The sequence below is a fragment of the Camarhynchus parvulus genome, chromosome 19 (genome assembly GCF_901933205.1).
Source record: "Camarhynchus parvulus chromosome 19, STF_HiC, whole genome shotgun sequence".
Classification (NCBI taxonomy): Eukaryota; Metazoa; Chordata; class Aves; order Passeriformes; family Thraupidae; genus Camarhynchus; species Camarhynchus parvulus.
In genome coordinates this window covers 10,604,676-10,632,624 of record NC_044589.1, presented here as the reverse complement: position 1 = coordinate 10,632,624, position 27,949 = coordinate 10,604,676, and the positions used below count along the sequence as shown (strand labels likewise).

The window sequence follows — 27,949 nt, the reverse complement described above, 5'->3', positions numbered from 1 at the left end:
TAATGATGCTGGAGAAAAATCACAGAAGACAAAATATAACACTTTATTAAAAATTAGTGTTCTATTTCCTTTTAATGCACTGGTGAAACACTTTAATCAACAGATAATTGATTAATTACTGCCTTAGCTAGGTACTTTTTCTGTAAAACTGACCCTTAAAAGTTAGACATGAAAATAAAACAAAGACTGAATCTCTAAGAAAATAACTTGATCACAGAATGTCAATTTAAACAAGATCAGCAATCATATTTGTCATCCTCTGGATATAAAATATCATAGAAATCCAAAAGAATCCTTTACTCTCAATAAACAAATTAAGTGTCAGCCACTCTGTGAGGTAGGGGAGGGTCTTACTCGTTCCATGGGATGAGGAGAAGGGACACACATGCAGAAAACAGAGCCCGTCCCTGAGGGAGGGCAGGGCTGGAACAGGACTCTGTCCCACAGCACGGGGGAAGGTGGCTGCGAGGGGAATGCCAAGGATTGTCACAGAACACAACCTCATTGTGTAAGGCAGGGGCTGCTGGGCAGACCCATCCAGTTCAGATCGATCTCCAGTATTGCCTGGAGAGCATTCTGTCTGAGAATGAAAAACCTCGAGAAGAACAAAAGCAAACCAAGCCCACAGTAAGCAATGCCCATTCAAACGCAGCTCTCGGTGACAGCACGGCCCCTCTAACACCCTCCCCGTCCATCACTTATTTTCTGTTTTAACCAACAAGCGCAAAAGATCAAAGTCACTGGAGTGGAACATTGCAGCAGGATAAATGTCTCCTGCTCAAAAACCAGAATGTCAAGGTGAAGGTTAAGCAGTGACCCTCATCTGGGCCCTGAGCAGCAGCTGGAGCTGAGCCCTGCAGAGCTCTCCCCTCTGCCCCTGCTGCCCCATTCTTAACCCGAGCTAGGGCTCCTTCCCTCACTCGGACCTCCCTCCCTGCAGAGGGCCGAGGTGCTGGCAGGGCACGGCACTGCCTTTGGGAAACACCCACAGCCCTGGGGCACAGGGCTGGCCACGGCTGGCACCAGAGGCTCCCGCTCACTCCCTCATTCAGGGCACTGCCTGAATGCACAGGGCTTTGACTAAATTTAGGAGTGAAGAGACAGCGAGTCCTGTAAGAATGACAGCTGATGTAGTTACAATTCACACCCCACAAGTGGGGCAAAAAGGCTCTTTTTTTCTCCCAAGGGCTACTCCAAATTCCTGTTAATGCACTCACTGGTGATGGTCTGGGTGGAAGCCAGGGCAAGTCTCAACTTGCAGACAAACACATACAATTAGAAACCTTTATTGTCTTAATCTGTGCTTCATTTGAGCTTAATTTGAGCAGAGATCCTTGGAGAGCTCACTGCAAACCCACCAATGCTGCCTTTAGACTGCATCAGCCTGCTCCCTGCTGCTGCTTCGGCACTACACTGGCTGTAATCTCATGTTCTAGAATGTCTAGAACATTCCTGTCACAATAATTAATAGCCTTCAATTACGTAAAGACTGATTAAGATGAGAATACAAAGCATGTGTTACATGTCAGCTCCAGTACTCGAAATGATCACAACCTGGTGGGACAGAGACTGGAACAGGGCATGATTTTGGGGCAAGGCAGATTCAGTGACAGCCCGTGCTGGAGCAGCTCCAGACAAGCAGGACTCAGGAGAACCCACAGTGACATGAAAAGGATGTCTGCACGTATTTCAAACACGTGCACAACTGCTGACAGCTCTTACTGATCCTGCGCATTCCACAAACTCCAAGAAGATCCTTTGTACTTGGTAAAAGAGTCTCGTAACCCAGATGGTTCTCAAAACCGTTTGCTTCCCAGGTTAATTAATCTAAATTCAAATCAGAAATGAATACTACTTGTTGGCTGTGGGAAATAGGGAAAGGAAAACTAAACCGAAACACAGGCTTTTCTCTGCTTCTTACAGTGTAACAATTCACAAGTTGGGTCCATTTTGTTAATGAATCCTGTGAGTACAGAAAGCCTCTGGAGCAGCACAGCGATCTGGCATTCTCTTTCACACACTCCTTCCCACACCTGTCCTCCCCAGAAAAAATAAAAGCAAATATGAGATTTTTCTGCTTATAACATAATTTAAACGCAGTTTTGCAAGGCTATCAGCATCACTTATTTACTCTCTTAACATTCACTACGATAGCAACAAGAAAAAAATAATATAAATCATTTGCCAAGAAACAGAAGTGCCACATGTTTTTTAAATGGCATCAGCCTTTGTTACAAGACAGAAAAAGCACAAGATAACTTGAAGCTGTTAAATGCAGCACAAAGACCCCATCACTGCAGCCTCTGCTGGTGCCTTCTAATTAAATAGCATCAGTGGAGGGAAAAAATTTTAAAAATCCACATCACACTCTAGCAGAATTAGAGAGAAATACCACAAAAATCTTTGTTGAAACTAAATCTCAACAGCTGTACTTTCTCTGGCACAACAGAATAACCAGCTGGAAAACAAAAACCTAGAGAAAGAAATATGAAAGAGGTTGCTAGGATTATTAGAGATTTCAAGAGGCCTTTCACAAGAAGGCAGGTGCATCCCTGTGCAATGCTGCTTCCTGAATGTGAGGAGAATGAAGTGAAATCTGCCACGTGTAGAGGCAAGAAAATCCTAAAAGTCTGTTAGTGTTATCTTACTAACCCACAATATTTTAATTTTCAAAAAACCTAAACGAGTGCAAATAATTTTTCGTTCCCTCCCCTGCTTCTATTACCCCCAAACCATCTAGATCTCAATTCTCCTTAGGAACTCCCTGCAATAATTTGGGATCATTTTGTTGTCAGGGTTTTGCAGTAATTTTCTTTAAATCTTACAGGTGGATTTGGCACAGGTCAAAGCAGTTCAGGACAGACCACTGTGGAATCTGGAGCTTCGTGACCAAGTATGATATGGGAACACAAAGGCAGCTGTGGAATATATCCAGAGTATCCCTGGCTCCAGTGGGCAGCCAGCAGGAATAACCATGACAGCGGCAAAACTTCTACCTACAGCTCAAACATACCAGCAAATGTTTAAAAATACAACAATGGCTTTTCATACTGAACTTGAAACTGTTTCCAGAAAATTTCCAGAAATTTCCGATTTTCAGAGCAGACTTGACCCCCATCTCCTGAAGTGCCCTGTACAATCAGCACCCAGCCAAGCACTCAGAATATTTCAGTTTAAAATCCAGTATAAGCCACCTCTCTCCTGTGCCCAAAGCCTTTCACAGTTCCATGCTAGAACAATATTTTCACAGCTGTTTTTCTTCTTCAAATTCTACCCTCTAGAAGGGGTTCAGGACACAGAACTTGAATTCACATGTTCTAGCCTTAGAAAACACTGTTTAGCCTGTACTTCTCCAGCCACTGCAATTTTTCCCCCGCTGCTTGAGAAATTTAACATCAAATAGCACTTTTAGGCCACAGGAGGAAAGGAATGTAAAACCAATTCTCCAGATTGCCCCTGTTTACTTCAACAGGATTTCACAGTGACAAGCTTCAACCAGGGCAACAGTGCCACAATCTGCTCAAGTTTGCTCACTTCAGGTTTCTTCCCTCACCATACTCATTTCCCCCTCTCCCAGGACAAGTCATTACCTACACATTTACATCTTCAGAGATTTCCATTTTTCACACAGAGACGCTGTGACTTGATTCTTACCACTTTGGCAGAGCTTGCGTTGGAATCAGTGAGTTTTAAGGACACTATCCTGGAACACAAACCTTTGCAGGTGTTCTGGGGACAGGGGTGGGAGAGCACAGGTGCAGCTGACTGGCCAGCCAAACGTTTCTCCCGGGGGTTATCCCGTGTAGGGTCTGCCAAGAGCAGCCACATTCAAGTTCTCTCTTCAGTATCTTGATTTAATAACTGCAAGTTCCATTACACAAGGCCCTGAAAGGGGAGCTGTCTGGAAAGAGCTTTTCAAACTGCCCCACCTGACTCAGGAAGAGCAGTGCTGCTCACGGCAAGGGGGAAACTGGCAAATCGTTAGCTAGGAAAGAGCAACCACAAACTGAGAACCAGCGTTCCACATCCCCCTCCCAGCAGGAGGAGGGGCCGGCCTGCAGGTAAAGCACAAGGTGCACAACTCACACCTCAGTTCTCCAAGGCCTTGGCCCTTAGTGCTGCTCTGCGCACACGAATCCCTGCTGCCTTTCCAGGGGGCCGAGGCGCCCCGTGAAGATGGCTGTCCAGGGGATCCCCCTCCTGCCCAGGGACAGGAGCTGAGCTGCAGCTGCTGCAGGCCCAGCCCAGCTAGTGGCCGAGCTGGCGGTCGTCGTAGGTGCTGTACCTCTTGACGTGGATGCGGCGCACGCGCTCGCGCAGCTCCAGGCCCTCCTCATCCTCGCTGTGCGAGGCCTGGCTGCGGCTGCGGCTCGTGGCCTCCAGCAGGGAGTTGTCCGGGACTCGGGGTGTCTCGTACAGCAGGACATTCAGTGTTTCCTCATAGATCCGTGCCTCAGGGAACTCAACCTGCAAAACACAGCACGCGTCCTGCTCCTCAGCCATCCAGGATAGCAACTGCAACACACACCCAACATGTGAGCCATAAACCCACACATTATAAAAAATTTGTGGTGGATGGTTACTCCCACCAGGTCACCTCCCTCACCTAATCTTTTAGATTGCTCCAGAAGGGAATAGAGTATCTCTGAATCTTAACATTGGACCCTGGTAACCTCAGATGCACCACTCCAAATTCAAAGTTAACTCCTGAAGTCAGAGAAGCTCTGCAGACTCCTGAAGCTAATCAGGACCGTCTCTAATCCGCAGCACGGGCGGATGAAGCTGCATTACCTTGGTTTGCTTCTTCTCCGTGGCGTAGACGATGGAGGTGCAGCACACCTCGGCCAGCTTGCGGCCCTGCCCGTAGAAGGACCAGCAGCAGATCTCGTCCCCAATCACGTCCTTGATGAACAGCACTCTGCCGTTGAACCGCAGGGACAGCTTGTCAAACAGCTCGATGTTCTTCAGCAAGTTGTCATCAGAGTTACTGAAAAACAGCAACAAAAGCAGGAACAGGGCTTTTCATGCAGCCATCTCTGCCTGTTCCACCAGCTTTCAGCCCTGATCCAACTGCAGAATACAAATAAGTAGTGACTCACTGCCGCATGCTGCCAAGAAAAGAGGGGTAATAGCCCATTTCAGATACAAATACACTGCTCTGCCCCACGAGCAAACACACCAGCCTTTAGAGGTCAACTTACATAATTAATAAGGACAGCACAATGTCCCAGACCATTACATGAACTATCCATGCCCGAGATAATCAAACCCCACTTCACTGAAGTTCTCTGGCTTGATGACAGCAAAAGTCCAGAGTCGGTGTGTGCTGGAAGGCCATGTGCTCTGCATCCTGCACACCACAGACACACTGCCAGCATGAATACGTTATTTAAAAAAAAAAAGTTTTATTGACAGAGATGCAACGTAGGGCCCTAATCACTTTTCAAAGCAAGATAGTTGTTAAAACCCAAAACAAACCAAAAGAATCAAAGTTAGATCATTCATCATCATCTTCCACTCCCACAGTCAAAAAGCAACTTTTCCACTAAAGTGAGGGGGAAAAAAGAAGGGACATACCTGGTGTAGGAGTACTTATTGTTGCTTCTATTATACAGCAGTTTAACAACAGGCTGTTGGGAGTGAGAGAAAAGAAGAAAAGGTAAGTTCTGTGTTTCAATACATTTAGCATGAATCCACAGTTGAAAAGAGCAGTTACTTTCATTGATGACTCTATCAGTCTCTCCTCTTCTTTCGGAGAGGTGATAATAGGGATGCTGCAGACAGGTTCATACAAGTCTTTCTTGTCCTGTTTTAACGAAAGAAGAAAGAGAGGAAATAAGAAAGGAATGCTAAAGCTGACATTGCTGCTGCTGCCTCCTTCAGCCTCTCCAGCCATGTTCCCAAACACTGTGATGCACAGGAAAAGAGCTGGGTTGCTACAGTAACCACATAGCTTACCTTGATCTGCAACCCAGAATCACAGCACAGATTTCTTATCCCTGGAAGGCAGCAGTAATTGAAATATTGGGACGCAGGTGGATGTCCTCAGCTATAGCCAGGACAAGGTCTAGTCATACTTGGTTTAAGTGGGTTTAATATTACATCCTTTATTGAAGAATAGAAGGAGTCTGCAGTAGTTTAATTGACTCAAACCACTGCACAGATGAGCATCAGCCACTGTGAACTGAGCACTTGGCAGAACAGGATGTCACCAACATGAGCCAGCCCTCAGGGACACAGAGCAAAACCCAAGTGTGGGCAGGCCAGGCCGTGTCCCCAGACCCCTCACCACCTATTTACTAACTCATATTTTAAAAATGCCTTGCACATCTCAGACTTGGTGCCATCTCTAAGGCCATGAAATAATCTCTCAAGTTGTCTTAAGTAAATTTTATAAGCCAAACACCCATGAAACACTTCATAGGATACTTCTGTTCTTACCTGCAGGGCTGCCTGGCACATGTCCACTAAGCCCTGGATGAGATAGTATTTGGCTTCTGCCATCAACGCTTTGATCTCCTGCCTGTGTTTAGGAAGTGCAATCGTGTCATCTCTGAGATAATTTAAAATTGTTCCAAAGTGCTTCCCACAACGGTCTATAAGGATCCAGCCTGAAAAAGAGCCAACACATTTCAGTCACCTCAACACAAGAGGCAAGAAAAAGCTCCCTGGAGAGGTTAAACACTGAGGTTTCCTGCTGCTCAGGACACTTCTCCAATTTCACCTAGTGGAAATCCCTACTGCCTTTGAGCAAACTGAAGCTGGTTCCAAAACAGAACCTGACAGTGGAGCCCCTTCGGTATCGCCCAGATGTTCCCACTGCTTTCCAGCACCCCAAAAGGAAAGCCCCAAGCTAAAAACACTCAGCTTCCAGCACAATGCACTGAGATTGCTGCAGGAACCCAACTGCAGGGCTACCCTGTGATGCTGGGCATCAGAAACTTCAGAGAGCCAAGGAAGGACTAGAAGAGAGAATTCACCAATGGCTGCAACAAGTAGATATGGATAGGTTCTGTGGCCTAATAAGGAGGATTTGGCAATTCTCCAAACACATCTACTGCTGCTGTTAGTTAAAAAGAGAGAGAAATGTTCTGAAGATGCTAAAAGGCAGATCAGCCCAGAAAACCCAGTGTGGGGCAAAAGCTGTTCTAGTCCCCAAAGAGGAGCAAAGAACAGGACAGACAGACCAGGAGGAAGCACAGAGGGGATGAAGCAGAGGAAACAGTAGCAAATGGACAAATTCTTGCAATTTTACAAAATCCCTGAAGTCACATTTGCTAAGGAAACAGGATGTCTGATTGCTGCCAAACAATAGCAGTGTAGGATGCAGACACACACAAGGCTAAGTATGGTGCCAAACCCTTTCCCATAACGTGGAAGGCAGGAAAAAAGTGTTATTTTGGAATCTAGGTACAGAAAACAACCTAGGAAAGTAAGCTAAACCCCTGCTGGACTCTCCAGCTGGAGCTATCAGAACATGACTCTCATTTTCCATCCAGGCTGAGGCTCTTACACAAAATTGCCTGTTCTGCCCTTTATAATGTATCAGGGATTTAAAATATCCTGTGTCCAGCTGGAGATGACACACTGCCTGACTGATCCCTAAATGCTGCCATGGTACCATGAGCCACAACTGAAACATGCTGCTCAGGAAAAGGGGAAAAAAAAAGATTTTTCAACAAAGCAAGGCAGGCTATTCTGAGCCTCAAAGTTGAAAACTGCACGTCCCTCCTTACGTGCGTGGTTTGAATAATGCCACTGCCTGATGTGACAGAAATGACAACCCACAGACTGTCTGTTCAGTCTTTACAACACCACCACCAACCTGCTCACCAGCTGCGAGGGTAGGAAAGAGGACCAGTCCTTCCCCAGTTCATTGGAGTAACAAAACCAGGTATTTCCATAAAGCCAAAGGATTACTAGCACCAACAGGACTTGGTTGCCTAATGCTCCCAGTTATTTTTGGCACATATCATTCTCTACATCCTTAATGGCATAAAACCACCACCAAACCCCGGCTGTTTTACAAAGCTGTCAGCAACGAAAGAACGAAAGCCACACCCTTACCTTCCTTGTCGGTGAGCACCTCCATCCTGCCGCTGAACATGGCCTTGAGCATGGTGTCGTGCCTGGTGAGCACCTGCACCGTGGTGTAGTACAGGGAGCCCCCGACGTTGAGCCGCACGTACTTGTTGCCCAGGCTGCCGCCCTTCAGCCCGCCGGCCTTGGGCTTGTGTCCCGCGGCAGGGCACAGGGCGCTGCCCAGGCATGTGTCCCCCGACATGGCCTTCTGCAGGTAGATGACCACCCTGCAGCGCGTGGGCCGGGCCGGCCCCGCCGTGGTGCCGCCCTCACGCCTCAGCCCGCCAGGACGGCGGGGCAGGGGCCGGCATCACCCAGGGCTCAGCACGGCCAGGGGTCAGCACGGTGTGGGACCAGGGGTCAGCACGGTGAGGGGCCAGCACGCTGTGGAACCAGGGGTCAGCACGGTGAGGGGCCAGCACGCTGTGGAACCAGGGATCAGCACGCTGTGGGACCAGGGGCCAGCAAGGCCAGGGACCAGCACGGAGCGTGGTCAGCACACAGAGCTCCACAGCCACTCCACACGCACACGAGGATGTCGCTCTGCAGAAGAGACACTTCCTAAGGACACAACTACACACATCCTGACAAAGCACGATTTAGCCATTTTTCAATTGATGCAGCCAGTGCTGCGTCACACTTCTGAGGCACATGAAACTCTCCCGACTTCCTGTTGTTGTATCTCCAGCCAACACTGCAAACACCACACGGCAGGAGGGCCCGGCTCACACGCTGCTGGAATTCAGCTCCCCCTCGGCCTCCCAACAGAGCCCAACTCTCTCTGTGCCCAGCTGAAATGCCCTGAAGAGCTTCCTGCCCCTCCTTCCGCTGGGGTGTGTGTGCGTCCCCCTGAGCGCGGCTTGTTGATGTTGGTTTGACTTTAAACTGGAGACACAAATGTCTCTTCAAATGCCTCAACACTGAAAAGATGGATCACAAGGTTCTATTTTCTGGTAACTCCTTTCATTCAAAACTCTCCTGCATCCATCCTGGAGCCCTGACCAGTGAACGTAGTTCTAATTTGAAAAGAAAATAAACAAGACTCCCCACCACGTACACCACTGTTTGTCACTGATGTCCTGCCTTGCTTTAAACCCTCAAAATCTTTCCCTTTTTAGAGCAGTGGCATGTTTATAACAGCAGCCAGACCGAACCCGTGAGGAGACAGGAATCCAGCCGGTCCGACCGAGCTCCTCAGAAGAGTTCCGTCCCCCCAGGCAGTTTCTCACTGCTCGGACCGAAGAACGAAGCTAAACACGAGCAAAGAAGCTAAACCCCCTGCCCAACCAGCGCAGGCAGGAGCCAGCACAACTCCTGTAGATGGCCACGGAGGACCTGTGAGGCCTCTGCTGTAAACAGCCAGAGATCTTTAATTACCCCTTTTGACACGACCGAAAGCTCCCCACATCCCTTCCCGTCCCTTCCTGCCCCGCGTGGGAGGCAGGACGGGCGGCGGAACAATGGCCCCGCAACGGGACCCGCCCCGGCCCAGCACGGCCGGGAAAGGAGCGACTCCAACGGCTCGGGGGGAGCCGGGGGAACCCGAGAGTACCGGGGCAGAACGGGAGCCGGTCCCGCGCGGGTCACACCGAGCGGCCCGCGGGCCTGCCCCGGCCCCGCCGCGGCCCCGCTCCGCCCGAGCCCCCGCGAACGGCGGCACGGCCCGGGACAGGCTCCGTCCGCCCCGGCCACGGGGCAAGCGAACAGAGCCGGCCCGACCCGGCCCCGCCGCTCACGGCCCCGCGCACCGCCGGCCCCGCTCACTCACCCGCCGCCGCCGGCCCTCAGCCCCGGCCCGCCCCGGGAGCCGCCGGCCCGGAAGAGTTTCCCCGGCTCCCGGCGGGCGCAGCGCTGGCGGAGGCGGGGTCGGGCCGGGCGGTGCCGGAGGAGCCCGAGCCCGGCGGTGCCGGCTGAGGCCCCGTTCCGCTCCGTTCCGTTCCGCTCGGCTCGGCTCGGCTCGGCTCGCTGCCCCGGCGATGGCGCAGGCGGCGCTGGGCGCGGCGGGGCTGCACTTTGACGAGCTGAACAAGCTGCGGGTGCTGGAGCCCGAGGTGGCGGCGCAGACGGCGCAGCTCCGCGAGCAGTGCCGGGCCTTCGTGGACAGTGAGTGCCAGGCCGGGCACCGGGCACCTCAGGCCTTCTCTCGCCCCTTTCATCTGATCCCGCCCGAGTCCTAAAACCTTCCTGTTAACTGTAAACTCTAAACGTACAGCTGCGTCTGAAAACTATACGGCAGGAGCATTCGATTTCTTTAGGGAAGTTCTGGGTGTCACTTGACGATTTTTTTCTTTACAGAAACAGCAGAATTTCAGAACATAGTGGGCAGCTTGATTGAGCTCGTTGACCAGCTGGCCAAAGCTGTAGAAAGTGAGAAGATGAAGGTACTGTGCAGTAAATTCCTTGCTTCTTGCGTGCACTGTTCTGTGTGGGGCCTCTCTGTCCCTCCTTCCCTTTTACAGCAGAAGCAACGATTCTCTGTCAGCGTCCTGCTGGCATTCCCCTGGGATTAACTGGGCCTTTAAAATTGATATAAATTATAATATTAATAATGAATTAATGAAATTTATGACAGTGTCACATTACGCACACATGAACCAGTCCCGCTCTCCCTGCTTGTCTGCATTTCTGCACAGAAACAGAACGTGTACTTTTTAATAATTCCATCTTGGTAGAATTTGTCCTCCAGAGGCAGGAGAGGCCTCTGGTAGCCTGAGCTTGTCTGGCTGTAGGACCAGTGCCCAGTTTGTGTGTCCAGAGGAGTCACTGACTTTGTTCCTCCAGTTTGGGGAACACCAAACTCCCACCCACCCCTCAGGAGCACAGCATCGCCCTCTGTTATTGCTGGCATGGCTGAAATGCCTCACAGTCCACCTGCTGGGAGGGAAAGGGGCTAAAGGAGCTAACCAAAAACCCCTCCACACATCCCTGCCCTGTCCTGCCAGGCCATTGGGGCACGGAACCTGCTGAAGTCGATTGCAAAGCAGAGAGAGGCTCAGGAGCAGCAGCTCCAGGCTTTGATAGCTGAGAAAAAGATGCAGCTGGAAAGGTGAGTTTTGTGTTCGGTGCTCTGGGGCATTGTGCAGGCTGGGAAGGCTCAGGGTGGACACAGGGCTGACTGCCTGTGCTGTGGGACCCCTGGCTGGTTCAGACAGCCCCACCTGCATCAAAGGTGTGTCCTGGCCAGAGCACATGGGAACAATGCCACAGGCCTGGAGTTACCTTCAAGCCCTGCAGTGACCCAGAGAAGGTTCATCCCTGAGGACTTCAGGGCTGAACAGGCAGCTCAGGCCAGGGCAGTGCAGAACTCTGAGAGCTGCATCAGCCTCGAGTCTGGCTGATAAAGAGCTGCTCTGTGTGACTCAGGCACCTGCTGCTTGCAGGTGACTCACCCAGGCAGCCCAGCTCCCCTCCCAGCTTTGGGGGCTGCCCTGACCCCCTCACACGGGGTCCTGGACCCTCTGTTTTGTCTCGCAGGTACCGGATCGAGTACGAGACCCTCTGCAAAATCGAAGCGGACCAGAACGAATTCATCGACCAGTTCATCTTCCAGAAATAGAGGATTTTAAGACAAAAACCAGCTCACATGGAAACTTGACCATTCCGGAATCTTGAGAATTTCAGAAATATGCAATTTCCACTGTACAGGAGTGCAGATGGTTTGTACAATGGAGGGGCTGTACCTCAGCTCACAGCTGCACAGACTGTTCTGGCCTTTGATTTTATACCAGTTTTGTACAGTCAGTAGTTCTAATTCAAATTCCAGTTGAATTAATGCTACTGGTGCTTCGTTGTGTCACTTTTTGAAATCTACAGCTCTTTCATAGAAATCAGAAAATAAATTATTATTCTCAGACTGTCTGGCTGTACCAGAATTAGTTGCTCCTCCTCTGTTATTTTTCAGTATAAAGGTTTACACACAAGCAGCAGTTTTGGATCTATATCTGCCTATGGTACTTCTTCTATAGAATTATTAAAAAAAGACAGAAATGTATGATTTCCAGAATGGACCAATTACAGATACAAAAAAGCAGAAACTACATGAAAATTAGGAACTTTGAACTGTTCCTGAGCAATGTCCATTCAGGACTGTCGTAATATGAGAGCTGAATCCTTTTATGGGCATTATTAGGATGGAACACCAGACTGATGAGGGAAACCATTCTGAGTGTCAGTGACACCAGGAGTGCACAAACTGTAAACTACAAACACAAGTGTGATCTCAAGCCTCATGTTTCAATGCAAACAGATGCATTTTGTATATGTCTACAGCACTTCAGTATGGAAATGCTGCCCCTTCCAAAGCCTGGGGAAGGCTTCAATTTTACAGTGAATAAAATGTGCCAGCAGTGCCTGAGCAGCTTCACGGGGCCTATCACCTCACCAGGCTCCAGATGAAAACCAACCCCAACCACAGAACTTCTAGCTGTAGTTGTAACTTATGCATGGATTTACTCTATGAACTCTCCACCATCTCGTGGTCACTGCAAGTTCCTTCAGCCATTCCCAGAAGAAGACTGAATGCAGTTTAATGCGTTTAGTTATTTATTTCCATACCAGAAGTGATTTTAGGGAAGAAAGAAATTTCCAACTCCTTGGTTACAATTCCTGAAGTACTTCAGAATCCTCTGGGCAGTACTCCTAGTTGTCAAGGGTAACTTTAAGCATTCATGAATCCAGATTTTGGCACATTTATCATCGATCAGACATTTATAATTAATCAAAATGAAGCAGAGCAAAGGCGGTGGAAATTTTAAAGGAAGGGGCAAGGAAGTTAAGAATCATGATATGATTTGGAATGCTTCAAAACGAACAGCTTTGCAAATCTGTGTGAAATGGGTTGGGGATTCTTCAGAATATGTGGTTGGAAGACAGATTTCCTACTTGAGTGGTTTCCAAACAGTCATCTTGGGAAAAGGGACCTTGGAAGAACAGTATCAGCTGCAGAGTGTGAGTGTGTGTGTGTGTGTCCCCTCACAGAGTTACACATCAAAGGGTTAAAAGACCATTTTCCTGGGAGAGAGGCCTTGCACAGACCTGACCCCAGGCTGGCCCAGGCCCCTGCCAGAGCTGTGTGGTTGAAGCAGGCCTGTGCACTCCAACCGATTCCATTTTTCCTTGCAGCAGCCAGTGCAGCCAACACGAGGGAGATGTTTGTCCAGAGGACTCTGCCAGCGCAGGGTCGGAACCAGATGCAGCACAGGTGTGGTGTGTACGACCTCCAGAGCCAGCTACTTCCTTTTCCTCTTCTCCACGTGTTTGTAGTGGGGGTTGCAGAGCATGGTGAACAGGAGCAGCAGTGGGATCAGCAGGTAGGGCAGGTAGATGGAGAGCAGCGCCAGGCGCTCGCGCAGCGTCTGAGGCCCCGCGTGCTCCGCCTTGGAGAAGTCGTGGAACAGGATGTGGGCCAGGATGGCAAACAGAGTGGTGGCCACGTGGGTGGAGTAGATAATGGCAGGAGTCCTGATCCATCTGCAGCCACCTGTACAGAAGCAAAAAGGAAAAAATATTTAAGTATTTTGAAACAACCAGAATTCTGAGTGACAGAACACTGACTGCTGCCTCTCTGCCAGGGTAAGCCATCACTCAGATGGAATAGGGAACAGAAAAAACACTCAGTACTAGTAGGAACCAAGGAAATTTCTCTCCCCTGAAGGCAATTTAGAACAAAGGTGTAATCCTGAAAGATCTAAAGTAACAAAATGAGTACACAGGCTTGACCCAGACCTTTAGCTGGCCTGGGAATTAGCAAGATGTCAAATGCTGATGGTGGTTACACAAATGGCTGCACCTGACAAGAGCCTGTAGTTACAAGGTTTTGTTCCTGACAAACTTTATTCTGTGCTGCTTTCTCAGGTAGAACACTCGTGTGGGCCTTAGCAGCCCAGCCCTCCACAGTACCTCCCTCAAACCTCCTAATCATAATACAGAAATATATACAGCAGCAGCTGTCCTGCAGAAATGCCCCCAGGACATGCCCTCGATCACCCTGGTTCCCCCCACCTTTCAGGAAGGCGTAGGCAGCGATGGGGAAGAAGGGCAGCTGGAGAAAGGCTTCGCAGTAGATGAACGCCTTGAACCACTCTGGGGGCTGCAGCATCAGGGGGTCCCTGAAGGAAGTTGCATACTGCTGCAACAGGTCTGTCAGCTGAAAAAACCCAAAACAACAGTCAGTCACTGAGCATCCACCAGAGCAGGGCAGCGCTCGTGGTTCTCTGTGGGATGAAGCCACCAGGCTGTGAGTGCCTGGTCCTGAGCAAGGCTGGGGCTTCTTCCTGGGGCTGCTGCAGGGGAACAGCTCAGCACCAGGATTTGGGCTCAGGCAGTTCAATTAGTTTCTGACAGAAATGTAAACTCCAGCACGGCTTTACGTTGGACTTTGAACAGAGAGATATGCATTGAGATCTGCTGGTTAACTATTAATTGGAAATGGTTCCTATACTGGAGTAATCCTACAGGCAGTTCCGATGGCAAAAACCAAATCACCAATTGTAAAGTTCAAACAGGAGGTGACACCCTGACGATGAGGGCTGAACTAATTATCTGCCATCCAACCGTTATTTTAATTGATTTTATGATATTCACCGTCTTCTATGATTTTGTTCAAAACCCAGCAAACCAGAGATTTTTACGAATAAATTCGTAAATTTGGCATGCCTGCTCCCGCAACGGCAACAATTCCCTGTTGCCTTTTTGGCAGGAATTTGAGGAAAGCCCGTGATCGGAGAATGCCCGGGGCCGCAGGAGCCACGTCCGGGGCACGTGGCGCGGGCCCCGCGCTGCCGCAGCCTCCGGCCGCCGGTGCCGAGCGCGACAGCGAGGGGGACAGCGAGGCCGTGCCCATGGAAAGGGTGTCCTTGGGCAGCTGTGAAACAGCCACAGCCCGCTCAGGGCAGAGGAACATCCCCACCGCCCGTTCCCGGGGCGAGCAGCGACCCCGCACCAGTTTCCCGGAGCCTCCGGGGGACGGGGACACGGAGCGGCCGCCACATCCCCGCCACAGCTCTCGGCAGCAGCATCAGCCACAGGCGCCGGACGCGCGGGCCAAGCATCCCTCTCCCGTTCCCGTTCCCATTCCCGTTCCCGCTCCTCCCCAATGAATGACCCGGCTGTGACTCATCCCGCGGCACCAGCACCGTTTCGCTCCCAGAACGCTCCTTCACACGCTCGCTGCAGTTTCTCTCCCCCTCTCCCCCCGCGATGTCTCCACACACGAGATTCGGCGCAGGCCGACCCCGGCCCCGTCAAACCGGCGGGTGCCCCTCACGCATCGGCGGAACGCGCCCCGACCGGACCCCCGGCCCCACTCACGGCCCGCGGCGCGATCCCGGCGGGCAGCAGCGGCTGGAGGTCGATGAGCGCCGTGATCGGGATGTGCGAGATGAAATAAAGGGCGAAGAGCCGCTCCCGCCACCGCGGAGCCGCCGCCATCGCCGCGCTGGCCCCGCCCCCCGCGCTGGCCCCGCCCCGCCGCGCCCGGCGGCGGCCACGTCCCGCGGCACGGCCCCGCCCCCTGCCACACCCTGTTCTGGCCCCGCCCAGCGGGCACACCCTGTTCTGGCCCCGCCCAGCGGGCAGACCCTGCTCTGGCCCCGCCCCTGCCCCTTTCCCCGCTCTTTCTCCGTTCTTTTCCCCATTTCCCCCCTTTCCCCTTTTCCCGGAGTGCCGGCAGCCGCGCCGCGCCAGCCCGACTCTTGGCCCCCGTGGTCCCGCAGCTCGGCCCCGCCGTTTCTCCCCCGCACGGGGACCCGGAGCTCCAGAGCCCAGGCGTGCCCGCGTCCCCTGCCAGCCCGGCCCGCACTGCAGGGCTCCGGTTCCGCCGGGCCCGAGCGGGGTCCCGGCCCCCGGTCACAGGCACGGCTGCAGGAGCCGCACGGAGCCGGAGCGGCACCTCCCACCCGCTGCACCCCAGAGGAGAGCGGGACGGGGGAGAGCGGGCAGGAAAGAATGACACCACCGCTGCATTTTCAAATGTCACATTTAATGTTTTCACCACTGTACTCCAAATCTACATTTTACAAAGTGACCAGCAAGTGTGCCACATTAACTGACCAACCTCTGAGATTTTACCTTTCATACCAGTGTCTTCTGGGGCTCGATAATTAAACACGTTTCTCATTCAAGTGAATTGAAATGCTTCAGTTGGTTTTATTCTCAGGAGCCTCATAAAAAACAAAGATATTGCACCATCTTTGTTCAGTTATTTAATGTTTGTCTCTTTCACAGCAAATAATTACTTCATTGAAGTTAAAACTTCCAAACATAACTTACTAATAGTCTCCAATTCCAGCTCAGATCACTCTTGTTGAAAATACTCTGCTAAATACAGATAACTTACAATAACTTTAACAGTTAATTGTCCATAACAAACACCATGGTTTCTCTCCAGACCAAGGCTCAAATTTTAAGACCACCTTTTAGTATTCCTTTGTACAGGTGAAAAACAGTCTTCAATTTTCTAGTCTTGTTTTAAATACAAAAGTTGGAAGGGACATTCAAGTTTCAAGTCTCCACACTAAACTTAAAAAAAAAAAAAATCATGTGGAGGTAAACAAACCAAGTTGTATACTCCAGGAGGTAGAGGCCTTCAATTTGTGTTCATATATACATATGCACAGAATTCAGTGTTCCAACAGAAAAAGAATTAGCCAAAAAGTAATAAAAGTTATTTACTACTGTGACATTTCAAGACTTCCACAGCTCTGCCTAAAGACACGAACACAATTAACAGAATTCCCTATGTGCTTTTTTTTTCCTTTTCTTTTTTTTTTTCTCTCAACTGTCCAGTGCAGGAAAAAGTTCTCACAAAATTTCACAGACCTAAAATGTGCAAGCTAGTTTCTCTCTATACAGCAATGATGTCAGGGATCTCTGAAATTAGCCCATAAATGGAATTATTTACACACATAGAAGATGCATGCTGGGGGGTTTTATGTAAGAAAGAGCAGAAAAACTTCTAATAAAAATAGATTAAATATATATATATATTTATACTGGGTAAGGAAACAGAAGTTTAGTCTCTCCTAGTCACAAACTCATTCTCTCTACTCACAACATTTGATTTTAGAACAGCACACATCACCATCACAGCTCTAGTGAGAAGCTATTTATAGGGTTGGGTATCAGGGGACGTGGCCACTTCCCATGGCCACGGCCACCCAGAGGGACTTCATGATTGGTCGCAGTCAAGTTTTCTGTATTCCTTAGTTTTAGAAAACCCAAAATCTTCAGGAATGGCTCAATATCAAAATGTATGTCTATCTGTTTGTACAATCTCACTTCAATAAAAAAAAAAAGGAGAAAAAAGGAAAAAAAAAGAAAAAACCTCCCCGAATTTGGTTCAATTCTGTTTGTTCTGAGCTGAGCCATCACAGCTGCACTAGAATTCATAAAACACGTGCAACTCTGGGTAAAATATTTTCTTCTAAAAGCACAACCACTTTACAAGATTAAAAGTCTAGTACATTTCTAAGTATTATTCATATTGTACAAGTAGTGGTTGTTAATTTAAAACTTCATTAGTAAAATTACAGTACAAGCATGATTAACCTCCAGAATTGCAAATCCCAGGCTCCAGTGGAAAGCTACATTACATCTTCAGTAGTACGGGGCGCTCGGGTCACTCCCACACCAGCGGCGACGGCGGCATCTCGGAGGGCTGGGCGACCGTGGAGCTGCACAGACACAGAGAGAACTGCTCAGTGCAGGGCCAGGGACACTGCTCATTGCAGGGCCAGGGACACTGCTCAGTGCTCAGTCAGTGCTCATTGCAGGGCACAGGGACACTGCTCAGTGCAGGGCCAGGGACACTGCTCAGTGCTCAGTGCAGGGCCAGGGACACTGCTCAGTGCTCAGTCAGTGCTCATTGCAGGGCCAGGGACACTGCTCAGTGCTCAGTCAGTGCTCATTGCAGGGCACAGGGACACTGCTCAGTGCTCATTGCAGGGCCCAGGGACACTGCTCAGTGCTCAGTGCAGAGCCAGGGACACTGCTCAGTGCTCACTGCAGGGCCCAGGGACACTGCTCAGTGCAGGGCCAGGGACACTGCTCAGTGCTCAGTCAGTGCTCATTGCAGGGCCCAGGGACACTGCTCAGTGCAGGGCCAGGGACACTGCTCAGTGCTCATTGCAGGGCCCAGGGACACTGCTCAGTGCTCAGTGCAGAGCCAGGGACACTGCTCAGTGCTCAGTGCTCACTGCAGGGCCAGGGACACTGCTCCCTGCTCGGGGGGACCAAAGCCCCTGGGACCAAAGCCCAAACCCAACCCGAGCCCGGGGGGATCAAATATCCCAGTACCAAACCCCAAACCCCACCTGAGCCCGACAATGGCCACAGCAGCACCCACAGCCAATATTCCTTTATCTGTGCATTTTCACCCCTCAGTCCCTCCTTCCAGCACCTTCACCCTGCAGCTTCACAGCCAAAACTCAACTTGCCAACCTTCCCAGTTCTAGTTTAGATCTGACTTCTGTTCTTTTGCACAAAAATGTTACTTGAAACTTCTGCATGTTTTACTTAAAATTCTAGAAGAATTCATAAATACAATTCACAAGGGTTTTTATCTATGGGCCCTTGCTATCTCAGGAACTGAAAACCTAAAACATTCTGGATGTGTGAATTCTGTACTACTAATAAATGGGAATTAATATCAGATGTGATTACATACAGTTACCTAATAAAGCTCTTAAAAGCAGCAGACTGAGGGTTGATGCAGAGAGGCACTCTGTTTCCTTTCTGCTGTTCCAAAATGAACTGATGAATTATTTCTGTACACGGGAGAAAAATACAAAACAACACAGCATTAACACTTCTGGCTTCAGTAAAATGCAATGTCAGCTGGAGGGAAAGAGAACTTCCCTTATTGAGAGTACATTTTCGGGAGGATAGAAGAGCTCCAGCTTCTCTAAATCTGACTGCTCCGCTTCAGCTCCCGGCTGCAGGACAGCTGTGGAGGTCACACCTCACAGCCCCAAACGGCCACACAGTGACTTCCCCTTCCCCCAGAGCCATCCTTCAGCAAAAGGATGAGGAACAGGGCACCAGGGATGGGCACTGCTGAGGTCTGAAACGCACAGACTTCTGCAGGTCAGCTCATACTTGTGCCACTGCCTCATCTCAGTACACTTACAATTCTGTTCTTTTGGTGAAAAGAAATTATTTCCAGTGTCTACTATGGAAAAATATCTAAAAGAAACCAGCACCAGGGTCACTGTGTGGATGCAGAGCACAAATCCCAACTCCATCCCAGTTCCATCCCACATCCCCCCGCTGCAGGGGGACAACTGCACGTGCAAGGTTAACTCCTGCTCACCTTTAACCTGCCGAACAGAACTGAGGTTCTTCTCAAAAGTGTCATCAAATTTGGGATTAGTGATGGGTTCAAAATCACTGGTATAAACTCTGCCAGTCGAAGTGGAGAAACAACACTTGCACATACAGGTGTGGTACCGCAACCGGCCCTCGTCCAGGTAGGGGTGAGCTAAGGCATCCTTAGCAGATATCCTTTTGGACTGGGAGCAGCATGGGAAGGGAAGAGAGCAGGCGTGAGGTGAGGAACTACTCATCACTTAATCCTCAGTGCTTAATAAACCCGCGGTGGTGTGGAAGGAGCTGCCACTAGAGGGGAGCTGAGGCTCACAAACCAGCCTGGGTGGCACCGACCTGGCTCAGCCACCACGGCAAACGCTGAGCACACAGCTCTCAGGAACATGCCTTTCAAAGGCTTTTTTCTCCAGATAACCTTACAATTATGACTCCTGCAATAAATCAAAACAAGCTGGGAAAGACAGCATTCTAACTGTTGAGGGAGTCAGAAAGAAATTTTTGGTTTTCAAATGTGGAAGTTATAGTTTAACATTTCCACGGTTCTGCTCAGCAAAGCAATCTTAAGGTTTAAAAAAAATACACTCCAAAGGCAGTGCTTCTAAATGCTTCATCAACCCCCAGCCTCCTCCTTTGCACTGCAGTCACTCTGTTTTACATTTGCAATATTGGGGGGGTTCTGTAGGAATGAAATCATTAAGATTATCAATTCCAATATCATATTTTCTTGTGACAATTCTCTACAATGTCCCAAGAAACAAAATCCAAAATCCACAGCAGCACATTTTTATTAGAAAAACAGATGCTCAGTGGAAAAACGATCCTGTTCTGTGATTGGGGATGCAGAAGGAATTTTTTGTGTGTTGCAAGACCAGGAACACCCCCGTGTCCCTAATTAGAACTGCATCAAAGTAGCTGATGTTCTGCTACCTACACCCAGCTCGGAAAAGAGCATGAGTCATGCACAGCCTCATCCTTCCCACTGCCAGGCTTCCTTCCCAGGACCACTCGGTTTGAAACCTGAAACCCCCATTCCAGGGGGAATTGATCAGCCAATTATACGATATTTTTACTTTTTTCATGGACCAGAAGTACTGCAATGCCATGTAGAAGGAAACCAGCTAAAGCAGTCCTTGACTTACAACACTCATTTAAGCACCAGACAACAAAAACCGTTCAAAGCAGAAGTATTAGAGGTGATTTTCAGTCCTACTTACTGGATCAAAGACCAACATCCTGCAAAGGAGATGAACTGCTTCATGTGTAGCTTGACTGGAGAGTGTATATAGGACAGGAAGGGATGGCTGTAGGGAGAATGGGAGGAAGAGAAGCACAGAGTGTCCTGTCAGATCCATCAGCAGGAGAACCCTGTTCCCGCACGCGCTATTCCAGCCAGCAAGGACAAACTCCTTGTTACAGGGGACAAGTGGTACCTAACGCTTTCCAGCATGACAATAATCACCATTACAAAACCCAGCAACTGTAATAAAGGTCCAATTGATCACTGTTCCCCTTAGTTCAGGTGCAATCCCTGGAAAAACCTGCTTTTCTTTCTGTATTTTTCTCCACAGACACCACCCCCAGCTGTAGCTGCTCCAGGGTTTGATTAACTCCATCATTTCCAGTAGTTCCTTTTTTAATCTCAATCCCTCCCAAATTATGGATTACTTTGCTTTTCCTTGCCCAGGCAATCCACAGCTGACTGACAGTGACAGAAGGACTGTACTGGATGTCAGGGTTGCTGTAAATTTCCCAGTATAAATAAGAATTATGCCTCCAGAGTGACATCAGTCGAAGTTAACCCTGAAGTGCCACACAGAGCCCTGAGCACTTCCCAGCCTTGGTTTCTCAGGGCAGCCTATGGAATATAAAGCTGCAGTGTTTGGTAACTCTCCTCCTCCTGGCCTGCTCTCCCACAGCAGGGGGATCACGACAGGCAGGGGATGGACCCTACACGTTTTCCTTTGAGAAGGGGGTCAGCAGGGACAGGGACAGCTCGCTCCCCCTGGGGCCGCCAGGGACACAATTCACTTGAACTTTTAAATACCAAACTGACAAAGTCTACAGAGTATGTAAATACCCATTTTGCCAGCACACAGTGGGGTAGGGGGGGTTTAATCAGAAACTTCTGGCATTAATCTATTTTTGCACAGAGCAGCAAAATGCCTCACCCCTCTCTCCCACTGCGCTCACCTACGGCGAGTAAAAATAGTCGGTGTGACAAAGCAATCGCCCGCTTCTAACTTGGGCTTCTCTCCCTGTTAGTCTAATTAGGAAACCAGCAACATTTAACCACTTACAACCAGTAAAAGCTCCATTTCAGAATATGAAAAGCCAGAAATTTGCACTCAAACATGAAGTGTGCTTCAAGTTGAAAACAAAAATACCAATCATCACCTGGATGCTCTATATCCCCTGTCTCCAAGGTGCCATGAGCACACCAGCTCCCACAGCACTCCAGGGAGAATGAACATTGTTTTCCCCAACACACACACAACTAACTCTTAGAGTGTATTTCGTACAACTTCGTGGCTACAGGACATTAAATCTGTAGTGGAAACTTTTTATACCATTTCACCTCACTAGCTTTTTAGGACTCCCACCGTCCTGTGGGTCATAAGACACTGGCTTTAGGAGTCACAACTCTTCTAGCACACGATAGCAGAAAAATAAACTTAACTTAAAAGTGGCAGAGAAAATCTGAAGGAAATCCTTCTGTTATTAATGCTCAAATTAAAAAATCCTGTCATGAAATGGAACAGCGACAACTTTATGTAGTGGATCCAAAGTGCCAGGGTGGCAGAGCTCCCACATGTCAATAATAAAGCAGAATATACACGCAATGCTCATTTCTATGGTAACTACTATTGTAGTGAGCAGACCTGAGAGATTACTTCAACATGCAGAAAATGATGCAAACTTAACTACTGGAGCAAGTACAGGCCAATAATTTTGTTAATTTTGTTAGCAATCATAAAAATGACCCTATTGGAGAGCCACAGAGCCTTATCCCCGCACCAGAGATGCCTGCACAAGCATTTCTTTGTATCTGTTAACACTACATTGCATTTGCCCTTTTTATTGCCCAGTCAGCACAATGACTCCATCCTGCCTTTTTCCTTCGGTTTGGTGTCTTTTTCCAAGCTAACTTTTACTCCAGTTGTGTTGAATGCTGTATCTCAGCTTTCAGCCTCTTGTTGGGCCTTCCCGAGCAGCTCAGGTGTGCAGGGACCCTCTGGGCTTGGGGTGCTGGAGGTTCTGCCCTTGGCTCTGGGCAGGGGGTGAATTCCACCTCTAACACTCCTGATCCTGGCAGTGCAGCAGCCCTCCAGGGCTTTATGAATTATACTGTCAATTTTAATTTATGTCTCTTGCCAGTACTAACACGTAAATTTAACATCTTCATTCAAAGTAGGTGTCAAAACACTGCTGCCTCAGAAAGGGACTTTCACCTGGGTCATCAAGTCCAACAATCCCCCAAGGCAGAAGCCAGAACTGCCCCTGACTAGTGAAAAGCCCCCTTGTCCCCAGAGCAGGTGGAGTCAGCACAGATCAGTCCCTGTCCCAAGCACCACAACCCCCCGTGCCCAACTCAGCCCCGATCCCAGGCACAGCCAGCTCTGAGAGCAAACATCCAGGCCGCGTGTTTTTAACCAACAGGCCATGGGAATCCAGTCAGGCTGTGAAAGCCTCGCCCTGCCCAGAGCAAGCCCTGCCTGCTGGGGCTGTGTGGCTGCAGGCAGCCCTGCAGTACCTGTTTATGAGGACCCCTGAGTATGTGTGCCTTGGCGCCTTCACAAGCCGTCCTCATCGCCTCCAGCGACGGCGTGCCCAGCAGGTCTGTGATCAGATCCAGCTGCACAGAGCACACAGGACACAGCTCAGACACGGGATGCTCTCCACTGGAGCAGCAGATTCCCCAGCTACCATGAACCAACATCCTGTCCCTGTCCCCTGGGAGCACAGCCCGCCCCCCCCAGCTGCCCCTCCTGTCAGGCAGTTGTGCAGAGCCAGGAGGTCCCCCCTGAGCCTCCTTTTCTCCAGGCTGAGCCCCTTTCGAGCTCCCTCAGGAGTTCTCCAGCCCTTTCCCAGCTCTGTTGCCTCCCCTGGGTCCCGCGAGGTGCAGCTCTGCCTCCAGGAGCAGGGGCAGCAGGAAGGCTGGCAGGGAGAGGGGAGGTGGATACCTGCTGGATGGGACTCTGTGCCTGGAACAATATCCTTCTCCCAAGCAACTCTGCAAAGATGCAGCCAACAGACCAGATGTCGATGGCATTGCTGTAGTGGCGGCTGCCCATCAGGATCTCCGGAGCACGGTAATACTGAGTGACAACTTCCTGAGTCATGTGCCGGGATTCATCTAACTCTTCCACCCTGGCCAATCCAAAATCACAAATCTAAATTGAGAAGGTAAATAAGAAAATTAAAACAACCAAAACACCTTCTGCATTTCAAATAGGCAACCTTCTGGGAAGGAGGCAGGGGATCCCCAACCAGCACTTAAATACATCAGATAATTTGCTGTAACTGCATAAGCCAGGGGAGAGGGGATAGGAGGAAATCACATTGCTTTGTTCCACAGCCATTCAAACTTCCTACAATTTGATTTGAAATCACAGTACATTTTAAGTAGGCATTACAATATTTACAATCTGAAAGATTAAAAAGTTTTGCACTACAAAAAACCCAACCTGTGGGTATTATGGAGTATTTCACCTCAAACAAACTTCATTTGCTCATGACATGTCTCAAAATATTAAAGATTCAGCTCTACTCATTTGGGCTTGGAGAATTGTTAAAAATGTCTTGAACCAGAAGGGTTAAGAAAAGTGACCAAACTTTGCCAACTAGAATTCTTAGCAAAGCCCGGTAAACAATACTGAATTTTTGTGTTTGGCACGGCTGTACAACACACCTCAGTCCTCCAAAATTCCATATACCCAAGGTTAATGGAGGTGCCTTGGACATTTGGTGTCATCTTCCCCTGAGGAGCACAGGGACACTGAGAACCCCCTGGCCCTCCCAGGCACAGGACATCCCACCCAAGCCAAACTCAGGAACTGTCTCTCTCTGGCTTTCAGAGGTGTGGGCAGAGGCAGGGAGAAAAGGGGAAAGGCAGATGTTTGCTTCATTTCTACTTTTTAAAAAATCTGCAGGATTTTTTTCCATTTACATGGACTTTCAGGGAAAGTGTTCACATTGAATGTTTTTGTTTACAAATTAACAACATACACACACAAACATCTTCAATTAATGTAAGCAGCACCTTAAGGACACAGTTGCTGTTCACGAGTAGGTTCCCTGGTTTAATGTCTCGATGTAAAATGCCAGCAGAATGTAGATATTTCAGACCTGAAACGTTAAAGAAAGTTTAAATATTTTTTTTCTCTTTTAGAAGAAGTTCAAGGTTGACAACATTTTCCCAGAAGATCTGGCAATTCCTGATCAGCAAAGGCTTTGCCTGCGCCTCAGTTTTTAAATGAGTAACTCCCAGCCACTAGTGCACAATCAGCCACATAATGACAGGGTAAAATTTTGGAGTATATAAAATACTACAGGAAAAGGAATTTAGCAGTCTTTTTATAAAAACCCCTTCCCCCCAAAAATCCAACAAACAACAAATCAAAAGCAAAGCATCATCTCTCTGATTATGGCATGGATACTCTGCTAATCCCCACTCTGGAATTTTCAGATACTTCTTACTGCTCTGTTTTTCAGTAACAATTTTTGCCTTAAGGGGATATAATTACCCATATTTACCCATCTGGTTCAGCCTAAGTGTCCATTTTGTTCCTTGATTCTAAAAGCATGACTTTTCTTTCCCTGACAATGCTTTACGGCAGCAGGGGTGCCATGCTCTTGTAGCTACAATAATTCATGCTTGGTATTTATTCAAATATGACATTAAAAGAAGTTCCTACAGGAGGCTTATTCAAGATGAGAATGTCTTGAGAATAAACATTAAGAAAAATTTAAAAAAAATTCTACTACACAATTTTCATTAAATTTAGAGGAAGAAAAATTACCTCTTAAAATCTGGTAAAGAAAAACTTTGACATGATCCGAGCTGAGAGGCTGAGGAGAGACAATAATCTTATGGAGGTCACTCTGCATCAGCTCAGTGACAACATAGCTGCAGTTCAGTGGTTAAGGAGAAGCACAACAGGCACAGAATCTCTTGAAACATTCACTAACTCCTACTTACTTGAGCTCTTACAGGTCAGAACTATTGAGTTAAAGAGAAGAAAGCTGCTTCAGAGGTCAAATTCTTACAGGAATGAAAATAAAAAACAGCTTGTGAAAGAAAACAGATTAGTCCATGAGAGTTTGCACTAAGGTAGTTGTACAAAGTTACTGAAAGGCAAATTACAAGTGAGACTGAGGGGAGGAGGCTCCCAGAGGGGCCTGTGTGTGTTCAGGGGGGTTCAGAAGTAGTGAAATAGGGTGAAAGCTGCACCCTATAGCATGGAGACCATCCCGACAATGTCCTGGCTGTGGGACAACAATAACACACAGAGAAAGCATTCCAATAAATACTGGGGGAACTACAGGCATTAATTAAAAACAGCACTGCTTTAAAAGCTTAGTTTAGCAGTCACATTTGAAACACAAGTCTGCTATTATCACATTTGTGGCTGAAGGAGGTAAAACACATTTGCCCCATGTTAACTGATACAGCCACGTATGGAATGCTCATTTTCTTTCATCTCTACCCAGTCAATGCTCTGCTTTCATCTGTTGCTCTACAAACCCTCTCCAGCTAAATCCCTGTTGCCCAAAGGGTTCATCTGCCAACAGAACACCACACAAAAACTCATTTTATAAATTAAATATCTCCAACTTTTTGAGGAAAAAAATATTAAAATTGCATTCATAAAGAATTCATAAAGAAAAAAACCAACCTGCAGCACCATAATTTGTAGTCCTCTAATTTTTCTTTTCCTTTAGCAATTTTTCTTTTCCTTTTAAATATTTATACCAGACTTTTAAAATTTGCGGTTTACCTTATACCTGCAACAAATCTTTACATTCAATTTAATGGAAAATACTTTTAAAAACCCAAAAGCATTACTCTGGCACTTTATTACGATAAGATTTTTGTTTTGCTACGCCACAAATCCTCCTAAATCTCAATCCCGAGCATAATGTCTCCCAGATGTCTCAACTAGTTGCCATGCCAACTAAAGCAGCTTAAATTAAATGAGGGCCTGAAATGGCACCTGCACCACTGCAGGTCTGGGGCGCATTAAATCAAGCCCTTGACAGGCTCAGAGGTGCCATTAACCCCAGCAGCAGCAGCAGCCATCTGATTATTGTCTCTGGATAATTGAGCCAGGGCTGGCGGCAGCGGGTTCTGCTCTGACCCACGGGCTTCTGCTGCTGCTGGGACCCTGCCTGCAGCAGCCACTGCTGGGGACACTGAGCAAAAGAGAGCCCCAAACCCGGGGATGTCATCCCCTGCTCACACAGGTACCTCAGTTTGCTTTTCTCAGTGCCACCGCCGGGCCCGAGCCGTGGGGCGGCCGCTGGCGCTGCTACCGGAGAGAAATTGCTCCTGACAGCAGTAATTAGTTAAGTAGCTGTATAAAATTAGATCTACAAATGTACCAATTTGCTTCAGAGTAATTATCAAAGCAAATGCGCGGCACAAAAGAACTCGACTTGCTCTGCTGGCTGGGACCTGCTGAGTTGGTGAATTCTATAAAGCCACAGATAAACGTTAGAAAGGGATGAAGTGCCCTCGGTGATGTGGCACTCTCACTGTGGCTTGGTCTGTGCTGTACTTGGTCTCTGCACCCCTCAAACCCCAGTTCTGTGGCTCAGAGTGACCCTGGCAGTCCCTGCCCAGCTGGTTTGGGTGCTGGCCCAGAGGAACTGGCCCCAGCAATGGATCAGAGGAAAACCCTGTCCCAGGGGGAGCAGCCTGTCCCCGGCCCAGCAGGGCTGGCACTGCCCCTCACTGCCTGCAGCAGCCCCCCACCTTGCTCCTCTCCACCCTACAGACACCAGGGATCTACCACAGAATCCACCACAACACAGCTCTTTCCCCTCTCTGGGAATTTACTGCACATCTTTGCTTTTACTGCTATTCAAACCTTTCCCAGACCCCACCCCTGAAAAGTGGTGACTTTTCAGCAGCTTCTGATATCCACTTTAATGGGCAAAGTTTTCATAAAGTTGCTACAGAAACTTTGGATGCTTCTTAAAGGAGAACATCCGTGGATCTGCAGCTGCTGAATTCAGTATTACAATCAACTGTGGAAGATTCTGTAATTGGAAAAAAGAGCTATCAATCATTCATTTCTGCACTAGGTGATATTGGCAAAAACATCAATACCTGTAAGATTCAAAATGGCCACAAAGATTTTCAACCGAAAACTTCAGTATTAATTCAAATTATATCTTAATTTGAATGTTTGTCAGGAATTTTCATCCTAAACAAAAATCTCACTAGATTAAAATTCCTTTATTCATCACCGTTTTCCTCAGAAATCTTTTAATTTATCATTAAAATGTTAAGGTGGTTTTATAATTAGTTCTCTTTAAAAAA

The 27,949-nt window shown here is 48.5% G+C and overlaps 4 protein-coding genes across 5 annotated transcripts in view; 1 reads left to right on the top strand and 3 right to left on the bottom strand.

The window, feature by feature from the left end:
* Positions 1–19: 19 nt before the first annotated feature.
* TNFAIP1 (TNF alpha induced protein 1) lies at positions 20–9,912 on the bottom strand. The gene is made up of 7 exons (XM_030962812.1): positions 9,851–9,912; positions 8,068–8,625; positions 6,442–6,611; positions 5,717–5,806; positions 5,578–5,630; positions 4,792–4,987; positions 20–4,467 (listed from the first exon to the last, which is right to left on the bottom strand). Exons 2-7 carry the CDS (start codon positions 8,282–8,284, stop codon positions 4,249–4,251), a joined length of 945 nt encoding a protein of 314 aa, XP_030818672.1. The 5' UTR covers positions 8,285–8,625; positions 9,851–9,912; the 3' UTR covers positions 20–4,248.
* A 29-nt stretch (positions 9,913–9,941) lies between these two features.
* On the top strand, positions 9,942–11,981 carry IFT20 (intraflagellar transport 20). Its single transcript, XM_030962940.1, has 4 exons — positions 9,942–10,185; positions 10,378–10,463; positions 11,025–11,128; positions 11,557–11,981. Exons 1-4 carry the CDS (start codon positions 10,059–10,061, stop codon positions 11,636–11,638), a joined length of 399 nt encoding a protein of 132 aa, XP_030818800.1. The 5' UTR covers positions 9,942–10,058; the 3' UTR covers positions 11,639–11,981.
* A 630-nt stretch (positions 11,982–12,611) lies between these two features.
* Positions 12,612–15,531, bottom strand: TMEM97 (transmembrane protein 97). The gene is made up of 3 exons (XM_030962938.1): positions 15,391–15,531; positions 14,083–14,227; positions 12,612–13,561 (listed from the first exon to the last, which is right to left on the bottom strand). Exons 1-3 carry the CDS (start codon positions 15,508–15,510, stop codon positions 13,311–13,313), a joined length of 516 nt encoding a protein of 171 aa, XP_030818798.1. The 5' UTR covers positions 15,511–15,531; the 3' UTR covers positions 12,612–13,310.
* A 511-nt stretch (positions 15,532–16,042) lies between these two features.
* Positions 16,043–27,949, bottom strand: part of NLK (nemo like kinase) — a 36,065-nt gene continuing 24,158 nt past the window's right edge. For both annotated transcript variants that reach the window (XM_030962767.1, XM_030962768.1), the window contains 8 exons: positions 25,425–25,531; positions 24,665–24,750; positions 23,586–23,795; positions 23,156–23,257; positions 20,619–20,705; positions 19,391–19,589; positions 18,752–18,845; positions 16,043–17,753 (listed from right to left, as the gene is read on the bottom strand). In XM_030962767.1, coding sequence (XP_030818627.1) covers positions 17,699–17,753; positions 18,752–18,845; positions 19,391–19,589; positions 20,619–20,705; positions 23,156–23,257; positions 23,586–23,795; positions 24,665–24,750; positions 25,425–25,531 — 940 coding nt within the window. In that variant the 3' untranslated portion in view covers positions 16,043–17,698. The remainder of the gene's footprint in view (positions 17,754–18,751; positions 18,846–19,390; positions 19,590–20,618; positions 20,706–23,155; positions 23,258–23,585; positions 23,796–24,664; positions 24,751–25,424; positions 25,532–27,949) is intronic.

Coding starts and splice junctions, on each gene's coding strand:
- TNFAIP1 (XM_030962812.1), bottom strand. CDS start 8,284: ATGTCGGGGGACACATGCCTGGGCAGCGCCCTGTGCCCTGCCGCGGGA. Junction 4,988..5,577: donor AATAAGTACTCCTACACCAG/GTATGTCCCTTC, acceptor GCTGTTTTTCAG/TAACTCTGATGACAACTTGC. Junction 4,468..4,791: donor CGGAGAAGAAGCAAACCAAG/GTAATGCAGCTT, acceptor TGTGTTTTGCAG/GTTGAGTTCCCTGAGGCACG.
- IFT20 (XM_030962940.1), top strand. CDS start 10,059: ATGGCGCAGGCGGCGCTGGGCGCGGCGGGGCTGCACTTTGACGAGCTG. Junction 10,186..10,377: donor GTGCCGGGCCTTCGTGGACA/GTGAGTGCCAGG, acceptor TTTTCTTTACAG/AAACAGCAGAATTTCAGAAC. Junction 11,129..11,556: donor AAAAAGATGCAGCTGGAAAG/GTGAGTTTTGTG, acceptor TTTGTCTCGCAG/GTACCGGATCGAGTACGAGA.
- TMEM97 (XM_030962938.1), bottom strand. CDS start 15,510: ATGGCGGCGGCTCCGCGGTGGCGGGAGCGGCTCTTCGCCCTTTATTTC. Junction 14,228..15,390: donor CCGGGATCGCGCCGCGGGCC/GTGAGTGGGGCC, acceptor GGGTTTTTTCAG/CTGACAGACCTGTTGCAGCA. Junction 13,562..14,082: donor TGCCTACGCCTTCCTGAAAG/GTGGGGGGAACC, acceptor GCTTCTGTACAG/GTGGCTGCAGATGGATCAGG.